We start from the raw sequence: 13,820 nt of genomic DNA, 5'->3' as shown, positions 1-13,820 counted from the left end.
TGATGATCAGTGTGGTGTCAAACCATCAAAGCAAGATGCTTGGTTTCTGATCAGAGCTGAGTTACACAGAGTGATCTACCTACAACACACACATAGGAAAATGACCTCTGAACTTCCCCTCTGTGATACACTTCACATACAGTCTATGTCTGCCCATCTTTGGCCATATTCCCAAAGGGATGTAAGACGCCTGGTAACTCTGTGAGTTCTCTCTATACTCACTGACAACCTAGCGTACAACCAACGACACGGCTTCTAAGGTGCAGGACGGTGTGACCAGTGAGAATAAGGAGTGACTTACAATCAGTACACCACTTATCATGATCACTGCAAGTAAACCCTTCTTCAGAAATAGCCAGTCTCTGCCTCTAAACGAGCTCCAAACTCACTGACTCCTCGTTGCGGTCTCCTGTGAGGCTGACGTAGGTGACTCTGTACTGGTCCACCTTAGGATCCTCCAGCTGCCATGACACCTCCAGGCTGTAGGTGGTCTCCTCCTGGACCTGCAGGCCTCTCACCGCCTGACGTACCACTGGAGGGGACAGATAACACAGAGATATTAATGTATTGACTTATTGAATCCTTTTGACCAGGCCAGTTGGCTGATAACAGCTTGGACAAGAGACCTGATTGAGTTCTCATAACATGAAATGACTCACCATCAATATATGCAATCACAATCATGATATTCAGCACCATGTCATTTAACAACACAATGCAGTCAATAATCACATCTTTGTAAACAAGGATTAGTCTGTCACTTTATACCAGCGTGATCAAGTAACAAGTCATTCTAAAACCAAAGCAAAGCAACCCCTGCCGAAGAGATAACACTCCTGACCACATTACCTGACCAGGAATAACTCTCAGCCCTAGATATAAGACATAACCCAGGTACAGGAGACTACATGTCCACCAGGAATAACTCTGAGCCCTAGATATAAGATATAACCCAGGTAGAAGAGACTACATGTCCACCAGGAATAACTCTGAGCCCTAGATATAAGACATAACCCAGGTAGAAGAGACTAAATGTCCACCAGGAATAATTCTGAGCCCTAGATATAAGATATAACCCAGGTAGAAGAGACTAAATGTCCACCAGGAATAATTCTAAGCCGTAGCTATAAGACATAACCCAGGTACAAGAGACTAAATGTCCACCAGGAATAACTCTGAGCTCTAGCTATAAGATATAACCCAGGTAGAAGAGACTAAATGTCCACCAGGAATAATTCTAAGCCGTAGCTATGAGATATAACCCAGGTAGAAGAGACTAAATGTCCACCAGGAATAACTCTGAGCTCTAGCTATAAGATATAACCCAGGTAGAAGAGACTAAATGTCCACCAGGAATAATTCTAAGCCGTAGCTATGAGATATAACCCAGGTAGAAGAGACTAAATGTCCACCAGGAATAATTCTAAGCCGTAGCTATGAGATATAACCCAGGTAGAAGAGACTAAATGTCCACCAGGAATAATTCTGAGCCGTAGCTATGAGATATAACCCAGGTAGAAGAGACTAAATGTCCACCAGGAATAATTCTGAGCCGTAGCTATGAGATATAACCCAGGTAGAAGAGACTAAATGTCCACCAGGAATAATTCTGAGCCGTAGCTATGAGATATAACCCAGGCAGAAGAGACTAAATGTCCACCAGGAATAATTCTGAGCCGTTGCTATGAGATTTAACCAAGGTAGAAGATACTAAATGTCCACCAGGAATAATTCTGAGCCGTAGCTATGAGATATAACCAAGGTAGAAGAGACTAAATGTCCACCAGGAATTACTCTGAGCCCTAGATTTAAGACATAACCCAGGTACAAGAGACTAAATGTCCACCAGGAATAACTCTGAGCTCTAGCTATAAGATATAACCCAGGTAGAAGAGAGTAAATGTCCACCAGGAATAACTCTGAGCCCTAGATATAAGATATAACCCAGGTAGAAGAGAATAAATGTCCACCAGGAATAACTCTGAGCCGTAGCTATGAGATATAACCAAGGTAGAAGAGACTAAATGTCCACCAGGAATAATTCTGAGCCGTAGCTATAAGACATAACCCAGGTACAAGAGACTAAATGTCCACCAGGAATAACTCTGAGCTCTAGCTATAAGATATAACCCAGGTAGAAGAGACTAAATGTCCACCAGGAATAATTCTGAGCCGTAGCTATGAGATATAACCAAGGTAGAAGAGACTAAATGTCCACCAGGAATAATTCTGAGCCGTAGCTATGAGATATAACCAAGGTAGAAGAGACTAAATGTCCACCAGGAATAATTCTGAGCCGTAGCTATGGGATATAACCAAGGTAGAAGAGACTAAATGTCCACCAGGAATAACTCTGAGCTCTAGATATAAGACATAACCCAGGTACAAGAGTATAAATGACTTCAGACCTGAGAAATACGACAGTAGTTTAAAAGTAGTAAATCCTTGATGATTGAATTTGGAAACTCCAGTTTGGTCCCATATGGTACCATGTGGCTCTCGGCAGGACTATAATCGAGTCAGAGAGACTTGTGGGAGCAGAACGCTTGGTGACAACATGAAAAACAGCCTTTTCCATTCGACCAATAACAACAATTTAAACAACAGTCAGAACGTTCATTACCTGGCGTTGTAGTGGCAACCGTTGTTGTCCTGGCAACTGGAAACAATAGTGATGCAGTTAGTAAGACAAACAGAGAGAAATACAATACTAGAACTAAATCAAGTACTAGAGTTTAGATTTGTCAACGTTGCATACCCAGTGTGGGTGCAGGCTGCAGCTCCAGTCAAAGCAGTACCACATCTGATTCAACTCATTAAGTCTATTGGACAAAGTGATTAGTTCAATACTTGAATCTGGAGTCTTACTGATATGGCTGGAGTGAAAGCCTGGCCCTTTGTAGATAAGGTCTGATTTAAAGTCACGGTGTAAAACTGCAGAACTGCTGTATGGTGCATAGAGAATGAGTTGAGTTGCATTATTCTCTCACGTGTTGTCTCCACCACTAACACTGCATCACTCTCTGATTGGTCTTTGAAGATGGCTTGGAGCATCACTTCATACTCTGTGTTAGGGCTCAGTCCACTGAGGAGGAAGGAGTCCACATCACCACTTAGAACCATCTAGAATACAGAGAGAGAGATAGAGAGAGAGAGAGAGGTAGTGAGATAGAGAGAGAGAGAGAGAGAGAGAGAGAGAGAGAGAGAGAGAGAGAGAGAGAGAGAGAGAGAGAGAGAGAGAGAGAGAGAGAGAGAAACAGAAAGGATAAAATACACCTGCTATGATCAATATCATTATCATACACTGCTCTCTCATGGATTAACTCAACTAGTCTGCATTGGTGGGTTTTGTGGGAAAATCTCTCCACCACCCTACTTCATAGTCACAGCCTCACAGCTCTACAATCACAGCCTCACAGGCCTACAGTCACAGCCTCACAGGTCTACAGTCACAGCCTCACAGGTCTACAGTCACAGCCTCACAGCTCTACAGTCACAGCTCTAAAGTCACAGCCTCACAGGCCTACAGTCACAGCCTCACAGCTCTACAGTCACAGCTCTACAGTCACAGCCTCACAGCTCTACAGTCACAGCTCTACAGTCACAGCCTCACAGGCCTACAGTCACAGCTCTACAGTCACAGCCTCACAGGTCTAAAGTCACAGCCTCACAGCTCTACAGTCCCAGCCTCACAGGTCTAAAGTCCCAGCCTCACAGCTCTACAGTCACAGCCTCACAGCTCTACAGTCACAGCCTCACAGCTCTACAGTCACAGCCTCACAGCTCTACAGTCACAGCCTTACAGCTCAACAGTCACAGCCTCACAGCTCTACAGTCACAGCTCTACAGTCCCAGCCTCACAGCTCTACAGTCGCAGCCTCACAGCTCTACAGTCGCAGCCTCACAGCTCTACAGTCACAGCCTCACAGCTCTGCTACATAGGGCTCAGATCCAAAGTAATGCACTTTACAGGGAACAGGGTGCCATGAGAGACACAGACAGCGTATCTACTCCACAGTAACATTCCACCACCCTACCTCACAGACACAGACAGTGTATCTACTCCACAGTAACATTCCACCACCCTACCTCACAGACACAGACAGTGTATCTACTCCACAGTAACATTCCACCACCCTACCTCACAGACACAGACAGTGTATCTACTCCACAGTAACATTCCACCACCCTACCTCACAGACACAGAAAGTGTATCTACTCCACAGTAACATTCCACCACCCTACCTCACAGACACAGACAGTGTATCTACTCCACAGTAACATTCCACCACCCTACCTCACAGACACACCCAGTGTATCTACTCCACAGTAACATTCCACCACCCTACCTCACAGACACAGACAGCGTATCTACTCCACAGTAACATTCCACCACCCTACCTCACAGACACAGACAGTGTATCTACTCCACAGTAACATTCCACCACTCTACCTCACAGACACAGACAGCGTATCTACTCCACAGTAACATTCCACCACCCTACCTCACAGACACACCCAGTGTATCTACTCCACAGTAACATTCCACCACCCTACCTCACAGACACAGACAGTGTATCTACTCCACAGTAACATTCCACCACCCTACCTCACAGACACACCCAGTGTATCTACTCCACAGTAACATTCCACCACCCTACCTCACAGACACACCCAGTGTATCTACTTCACAGTAACATTCCACCACCCTACCTCACAGACACAGACAGTGTATCTACTCCACAGTAACATTCCACCACCCTACCTCACAGACACAGACTGTGTATCTACTCCACAGTAACATTCCACCACCCTACCTCACAGACACAGACAGTGTATCTACTCCACAGTAACATTCCACCACCCTACCTCACAGACACACCCAGTCTATCTACTCCACAGTAACATTCCACCACCCTACCTCACAGACACAGACAGTGTATCTACTCCACAGTAACATTCCACCACCCTACCTCACAGACACACCCAGTGTATCTACTCCACAGTAACATTCCACCACCCTGCCTCACAGACACAGACAGTGTATCTACTCCACAGTAACATTCCACCACCCTACCTCACAGACACAGACAGTCTATCTACTCCACAGTAACATTCCACCACCCTACCTCACAGACACAGACAGTCTATCTACTCCACAGTAACATTCCACCACCCTACCTCACAGACACACCCAGTGTATCTACTCCACAGTAACATTCCACCACCCTACCTCACAGACACACCCAGTGTATCTACTCCACAGTAACATTCCACCACCCTACCTCATAGACACAGACAGTGTATCTACTCCACAGTAACATTCCACCACCCTACCTCACAGACACAGACAGTCTATCTACTCCACAGTAACATTCCACCACCCTACCTCACAGACACAGACAGCGTATCTACTCCACAGTAACATTCCACCACCCTACCTCACAGACACAGACAGTGTATCTACTCCACAGTAACATTCCACCACCCTACCTCACAGACACAGACAGTGTATCTACTCCACAGCGTCAGCAGTGTATTATTTTCTGCTGCGGTGACTCCCGGTAAACACACCGACCTGCTGACCTGCAGTGCTATCTGTAAAGACCAGCTAGCTACAGTAGTCAGTCAGGACCCAGGAATGAGGCTGGTCAGTCAGTTCAGAGAGCATATTTCACTAGCCTGGGGCCATAACAGTTTGTGCTTTATAGCCACCTCCAATGGCTGTTGTCATAGGAGTTGGCAAAACAGCAGAAACAGATCTGGGACCAGGCTAATGTTTCACCAGTTGGCTAGAGACTGGAGCATTGTGCCATTCTACAGCTGATGTTCTCTTGTTAAGGACAGATTATCAACACTTTGGATCTGAGCCAGGATCACAGTTATATCAGCCACTAAAAACCTAGTCAATCAGGCATCCAATCAAGTCAAGTATCTAACTTGGATTATGAGTATTGGAGTTTGCACTTTTGGGACTATTCCATGTATTATATTTTACCTGGCAAACTAAATTAAGAGCAGCAAGAGTCTCATGAAGCATTTGACAAATGTATTGATCCAGGTCTGGTTTCCCTTTTGGGTTATCCCAGTACCAACCTCCTTAGTGGATTGTCCCAGTACCAACCTCCTTAGTGGATTGTCCCAGTACCAACCTCCTTAGTGGATTGTCTCAGTACCAACCTCCTTAGTGGGTTGTCCCAGTACCAACCTCCTTAGTGGAATGTCCCAGTACCAACCTCCTTAGTGGGTTGTCTCAGTACCAACCTCCTTAGTGGATTGTCCCAGTACCAACCTCCTTAGTGGGTTATCCCAGTACCAACCTCCTTAGTGGGTTATCCCAGTACCAACCTCCTTAGTGGGTTGTCCCAGTACCAACCTCCTTAGTGGGTTGTCCCAGTACCAACCTCCTTAGTGGGTTGTCTCAGTACCAACCTCCTTAGGGGGTTATCCCAGTACCAACCTCCTTAGTGGATTGTCCCAGTACCAACCTCCTTAGTGTCCCCTCCATCATAAGGAGCCCAGGTCAGTTTGTAGAGGACGATGCCCGGAGCAGAGTGACCCCAGCTGACCCGGAAGCTCTCTGCGGTGACCTCACTGGCCTGGAGGTCAAGAGGGCCTGGCACAGGGTCTATTAGAGAGATCAAACAGCATCATCAGAACAGGAAGATCAGATATAACATGAAGTAAAACACACATCACTTCTGACTGGAAGAACTCATACTACAGTCCTATTCTGACCTGGTTAGTACCAATAGGAAGAACTCATACTACAGTCCTATTCTGACCTGGTTAGTACCAATAGGAAGAACTCATACTACAGTCCTATTCTGACCTGGTTAGTACCAATAGGAAGAACTCATACTACAGTCCTATTCTGACCTGGTTAGTACCAATAGGAAGAACTCATACTACAGTCCTATTCTGACCTGGTTAGTACCAATAGGAAGAACTCATACTACAGTCCTATTCTGACCTGGTTAGTACCAATAGGAAGAACTCATACTACAGTCCTATTCTGACCTGGTTAGTACCAATAGGAAGAACTCATACTACAGTCCTATTCTGACCTGGTTAGTACCAATAGGAAGAACTCATACTACAGTCCTATTCTGACCTGGTTAGCACCAATAGGAAGAACTCATACTACAGTCCTATTCTGACCTGGTTAGTACCAATAGGAAGAACTCATACTACAGTCCTATTCTGACCTGGTTAGTACCAATAGGAAGAACTCATACTACAGTCCTATTCTGACCTGGTTAGTACCAATAGGAAGAACTCATACTACAGTCCTATTCTGACCTGGTTAGTACCAATAGGAAGAACTCATACTACAGTCCTATTCTGACCTGGTTAGTACCAATAGGAAGAACTCATACTACAGTCCTATTCTGACCTGGTTAGTACCAATAGGAAGAACTCATACTACAGTCCTATTCTGACCTGGTTAGTACCAATAGGAAGAACTCATACTACAGTCCTATTCTGACCTGGTTAGTACCAATAGGAAGAACTCATACTACAGTCCTATTCTGACCTGGTTAGCACCAATAGGAAGAACTCATACTACAGTCCTATTCTGACCTGGTTAGTACCAATAGGAAGAACTCATACTACAGTCCTATTCTGACCTGGTTAGTACCAATAGGAAGAACTCATACTACAGTCCTATTCTGACCTGGTTAGTACCAATAGGAAGAACTCATACTACAGTCCTATTCTGACCTGGTTAGTACCAATAGGAAGAACTCATACTACAGTCCTATTCTGACCTGGTTAGTACCAATAGGAAGAACTCATACTACAGTCCTATTCTGACCTGGTTAGTACCAATAGGAAGAACTCATACTACAGTCCTATTCTGACCTGGTTAGTACCAATAGGAAGAACTCATACTACAGTCCTATTCTGACCTGGTTAGTACCAATAGGAAGAACTCATACTACAGTCCTATTCTGACCTGGTTAGTACCAATAGGAAGAACTCATACTACAGTCCTATTCTGACCTGGTTAGTACCAATAGGAAGAACTCATACTACAGTCCTATTCTGACCTGGTTAGTACCAATAGGAAGAACTCATACTACAGTCCTATTCTGACCTGGTTAGTACCAATAGGAAGAACTCATACTACAGTCCTATTCTGACCTGGTTAGTACCAATAGGAAGAACTCATACTACAGTCCTATTCTGACCTGGTTAGTACCAATAGGAAGAACTCATACTACAGTCCTATTCTGACCTGGTTAGCACCAATAGGAAGAACTCATACTACAGTCCTATTCTGACCTGGTTAGTACCAATAGGAAGAACTCATACTACAGTCCTATTCTGACCTGGTTAGTACCAATAGGAAGAACTCATACTACAGTCCTATTCTGACCTGGTTAGTACCAATAGGAAGAACTCATACTACAGTCCTATTCTGACCTGGTTAGTACCAATAGGAAGAACTCATACTACAGTCCTATTCTGACCTGGTTAGTACCAATAGGAAGAACTCATACTACAGTCCTATTCTGACCTGGTTAGTACCAATAGGAAGAACTCATACTACAGTCCTATTCTGACCTGGTTAGTACCAATAGGAAGAACTCATACTACAGTCCTATTCTGACCTGGTTAGTACCAATAGGAAGAACTCATACTACAGTCCTATTCTGACCTGGTTAGTACCAATAGGAAGAACTCATACTACAGTCCTATTCTGACCTGGTTAGTACCAATAGGAAGAACTCATACTACAGTCCTATTCTGACCTGGTTAGTACCAATAGGAAGAACTCATACTACAGTCCTATTCTGACCTGGTTAGTACCAATAGGAAGAACTCATACTACAGTCCTATTCTGACCTGGTTAGTACCAATAGGAAGAACTCATACTACAGTCCTATTCTGACCTGGTTAGTACCAATAGGAAGAACTCATACTACAGTCCTATTCTGACCTGGTTAGTACCAATAGGAAGAACTCATACTACAGTCCTATTCTGACCTGGTTAGTACCAATAGGAAGAACTCATACTACAGTCCTATTCTGACCTGGTTAGTACCAATAGGAAGAACTCATACTACAGTCCTATTCTGACCTGGTTAGTACCAATAGGAAGAACTCATACTACAGTCCTATTCTGACCTGGTTAGTACCAATAGGAAGAACTCATACTACAGTCCTATTCTGACCTGGTTAGCACCAATAGGAAGAACTCATACTACAGTCCTATTCTGACCTGGTTAGTACCAATAGGAAGAACTCATACTACAGTCCTATTCTGACCTGGTTAGTACCAATAGGAAGAACTCATACTACAGTCCTATTCTGACCTGGTTAGTACGCAATAGGAAGAACTCATACTACAGTCCTATTCTGACCTGGTTAGTACCAATAGGAAGAACTCATACTACAGTCCTATTCTGACCTGGTTAGTACCAATAGGAAGAACTCATACTACAGTCCTATTCTGACCTGGTTAGTACCAATAGGAAGAACTCATACTACAGTCCTATTCTGACCTGGTTAGTCACCAATAGGAAGAACTCATACTACAGTCCTATTCTGACCTGGTTAGTACCAATAGGAAGAACTCATACTACAGTCCTATTCTGACCTGGTTAGTACCAATAGGAAGAACTCATACTACAGTCCTATTCTGACCTGGTTAGTACCAATAGGAAGAACTCATACTACAGTCCTATTCTGACCTGGTTAGCACCAATAGGAAGAACTCATACTACAGTCCTATTCTGACCTGGTTAGTACCAATAGGAAGAACTCATACTACAGTCCTATTCTGACCTGGTTAGTACCAATAGGAAGAACTCATACTACAGTCCTATTCTGACCTGGTTAGTACCAATAGGAAGAACTCATACTACAGTCCTATTCTGACCTGGTTAGTACCAATAGGAAGAACTCATACTACAGTCCTATTCTGACCTGGTTAGTACCATTAGTACCAATAAAATAGCTCCTAAAGTGCAAACCCTGCTCATCTGGCACTACTCTGAGAGACTCTGATTGGTTCTTACCGGTGGTGAAGCTGCCAGAGAGGGCTTCTGATTGGCCCTCGTCGTAGATCCCAAAGATGGCTACCTCATACTCCCTTGCAGACGTCAGGTCATTCAGAGTCCAGGACGTGACTGGACCCACATCCACCTAAGGGGAAACAGAGACACACAGTATTGACAGAAGAGAGAGAGACACACAGTATTGACAGAAGAGAGAGAGACACACAGTAATGAGAGAAGAGAGAGAGAAGAGCACAGACAGACAGACAGACAGACAGACAGACAGACAGACAGACAGACAGACAGACAGACAGACAGACAGACAGACAGACAGACAGGAGGCAGGAGCAGACAGACAGACAGACAGACAGACAGACAGACAGACAGACAGACAGACAGACAGACAGACAGACAGACAGACAGACAGACAGACAGACAGACAGACAGACAGAGAAGGAAGGTGGGGCAGATGTAATATATGGGTAACTCTAGGTTAAATCCCCTAGTCTTGTTCTAGGTTAAATCCCCTAGTCTTGTTCTAGGTTAAATCCCCTAGTCTTGTTCTAGGTTAAATCCCCTAGTCTTGTTCTAGGTTAAATCCCCTAGTCTTGTTCTAGGTTAAATCCCCTAGTCTTGTTCTAGGTTAAATCCCCTAGTGTTGTCTCTCACCTCATCAGTCTTTAGCCCGTCAGTCTTGACGTACATGATGCGGTATCCTGTCACCTTCCTAGAGGCAGCTTCCCACGACAGTTTGGCTGAGTTGTGGTCCACCTCAGAGAACACAAGGTTCTTGGGAGGGCTCAGTGGTACTGCAGACACAAAAGGGTTAACTCAAAATGTCATGTTGTAGAGATCAATCAATCAATCAAATGTATTTACAGAGCCCTTTTTCCATCAGCAGTTGTCACTAAGTGCTATACAGCTACAACTTCTGAAGACACCATATCTGTCCTCAGGAAGACCTTCAGTATATCTGTCCTCAGGAAGACCTACAGTATATCTGTCCTCAGGAAGACCTTCAGTATATCTGTCCTCAGGAAGACCTACAGTATATCTGTCCTCAGGAAGACCTACAGTATATCTGTCCTCAGGAAGACCTACAGTATATCTGTCCTCAGGAAGACCTTCAGTATATCTGTCCTCAGGAAGACCTACAGTATATCTGTCCTCAGGAAGACCTTCAGTATATCTGTCCTCAGGAAGACCTACAGTATATCTGTCCTCAGGAAGACCTTCAGTATATCTGTCCTCAGGAAGACCTACAGTATATCTGTCCTCAGGAAGACCTACAGTATATCTGTCCTCAGGAAGACCTACAGTATATCTGTCCTCAGGAAGACCTACAGTATATCTGTCCTCAGGAAGACCTTCAGTATATCTGTCCTCAGGAAGACCTACAGTATATCTGTCCTCAGGAAGACCTTCAGTATATCTGTCCTCAGGAAGACCTACAGTATATCTGTCCTCAGGAAGACCTACAGTATATCTGTCCTCAGGAAGACCTGACAGTATATCTGTCCTCAGGAAGACCTACAGTATATCTGTCCTCAGGAAGACCTACAGTATATCTGTCCTCAGGAAGACCTACAGTATATCTGTCCTCAGGAAGACCTACAGTATATCTGTCCTCAGGAAGACCTTCAGTATATCTGTCCTCAGGAAGACCTACAGTATATCTGTCCTCAGGAAGACCTACAGTATATCTGTCCTCAGGAAGACCTACAGTATATCTGTCCTCAGGAAGACCTTCAGTATATCTGTCCTCAGGAAGACCTACAGTATATCTGTCCTCAGGAAGACCTTCAGTATATCTGTCCTCAGGAAGACCTACAGTATATCTGTCCTCAGGAAGACCTTCAGTATATCTGTCCTCAGGAAGACCTACAGTATATCTGTCCTCAGGAAGACCTACAGTATATCTGTCCTCAGGAAGACCTGCAGTATATCTGTCCTCAGGAAGACCTACAGTATATCTGTCCTCAGGAAGACCTACAGTATATCTGTCCTCAGGAAGACCTACAGTATATCTGTCCTCAGGAAGACCTACAGTATATCTGTCCTCAGGAAGACCTTCAGTATATCTGTCCTCAGGAAGACCTACAGTATATCTGTCCTCAGGAAGACCTTCAGTATATCTGTCCTCAGGAAGACCTACAGTATATCTGTCCTCAGGAAGACCTTCAGTATATCTGTCCTCAGGAAGACCTACAGTATATCTGTCCTCAGGAAGACCTACAGTATATCTGTCCTCAGGAAGACCTGCAGTATATCTGTCCTCAGGAAGACCTACAGTATATCTGTCCTCAGGAAGACCTACAGTATATCTGTCCTCAGGAAGACCTACAGTATATCTGTCCTCAGGAAGACCTGCAGTATATCTGTCCTCAGGAAGACCTACAGTATATCTGTCCTCAGGAAGACCTACAGTATATCTGTCCTTTATCTGAATTGTTGAATATTTTACAGTAGGTTTAAGAGGACACTTACAGGTGGTCTGCTGGCTAGTCATAGGATCGCTAGCTTCTTCTCCATACATGGCATAGACTGTCACAGTGTACTCCGTAGCAGGAGTCAAGTCCTCCAGCTCCAGATCAGTTACTGCATCTGACACCTTCATCTGTTGGTTTAAAGGGGGAAATGGGAAAGCATGGCATCAGTGAAGGTCCAGATGACACAGTGGTGTGAGTCCAAAATTACAACCTATTCCTTATATAGTGCACTACTTGCGTAGTGGACTAATGTAGTGGACTATATGGGGAACAGGGTACTGTTGGGACTCAAGCCAAGATGCACCATCTGGAAGCCTGATTAGCATGGAGAATAATTCCACATGAAACATGTAACTTCTTTGCACTGTCTGAAAACAGCTTTACAGAATGTACAGTATTATTTCTGAGGCACGCAATACTGTAGAAAAAGCAGAGTCGTTTATCTTGTGGAATAATCCGGCCCGCGGCCCACACAGAGAGTTTGGTTAAACCAAAGTTCCCCATAATATATATACTGCTCAAAAAAATAAAGGGAACACTTAAACAACACATCCTAGATCTGAATGAAAGAAATAATCTTATTAAATACTTTTTTCTTTACATAGTTGAATGTGCTGACAACAAAATCACACAAAAATAATCAATGGAAATCCAATTTATCAACCCATGGAGGTCTGGATTTGGAGTCACACTCAAAATTAAAGTGGAAAACCACACTACAGGCTGATCCAACTTTGATGTAATGTCCTTAAAACAAGTCAAAATGAGGCTCAGTAGTGTGTGTGTGGCCTCCACGTGCCTGTATGACCTCCCTACAACGCCTGGGCATGCTCCTGATGAGGTGGCGGATGGTCTCCTGAGGGATCTCCTCCCAGACCTGGACTAAAGCATCCGCCAACTCCTGGACAGTCTGTGGTGCAACGTGGCGTTGGTGGATGGAGCGAGACATGATGTCCCAGATGTGCTCAATTGGATTCAGGTCTGGGGAACAGGCGGGCCAGTCCATAGCATCAATGCCTTCCTCTTGCAGGAACTGCTGACACACTCCAGCCACATGAGGTCTAGCATTGTCTTGCATTAGGAGGAACCCAGGGCCCACCGCACCAGCATATGGTCTCACAAGGGGTCTGAGGATCTCATCTCGATACCTAATCGCAGTCAGGCTACCTCTGGCGAGCACATGGAGGGCTGTGCGGCCCCCGAAAGAAATGCCACCCCACACCATGACTGACCCACCGCCAAACCGGTCATGCTGGAGGATGTTGCAGGCAGCAGAACGTTCTCCACGGCGTCTCCAGACTCTGTCACGTCTGTCACGTGCTCA

At 44.7% G+C, this 13,820-nt stretch overlaps 1 protein-coding gene across 4 annotated transcripts in view; it reads right to left on the bottom strand.

The window, feature by feature from the left end:
- LOC106573090 (collagen alpha-1(XIV) chain) overlaps positions 1-13,820 on the bottom strand; it is a 258,521-nt gene that overhangs the window by 159,883 nt on the left and 84,818 nt on the right. For all 4 annotated transcript variants that reach the window (XM_082959258.1, XM_082959260.1, XM_082959256.1 and 1 more), the window contains exons 13-19: positions 12,495-12,624; positions 10,677-10,816; positions 10,029-10,155; positions 6,489-6,628; positions 2,991-3,123; positions 2,624-2,659; positions 390-532 (exon numbers count right to left, since the gene is read on the bottom strand). In XM_082959258.1, the coding sequence (XP_082815384.1) occupies positions 390-532; positions 2,624-2,659; positions 2,991-3,123; positions 6,489-6,628; positions 10,029-10,155; positions 10,677-10,816; positions 12,495-12,624 (849 nt within the window). The remainder of the gene's footprint in view (positions 1-389; positions 533-2,623; positions 2,660-2,990; positions 3,124-6,488; positions 6,629-10,028; positions 10,156-10,676; positions 10,817-12,494; positions 12,625-13,820) is intronic.

This window comes from Salmo salar, chromosome 02 (genome assembly GCF_965601325.2).
Source record: "Salmo salar chromosome 02, fSalSal1, whole genome shotgun sequence".
NCBI classification, from domain to species: domain Eukaryota; kingdom Metazoa; phylum Chordata; class Actinopteri; order Salmoniformes; family Salmonidae; genus Salmo; species Salmo salar.
This window is presented reverse-complemented; position numbering and strand designations above follow the sequence as displayed.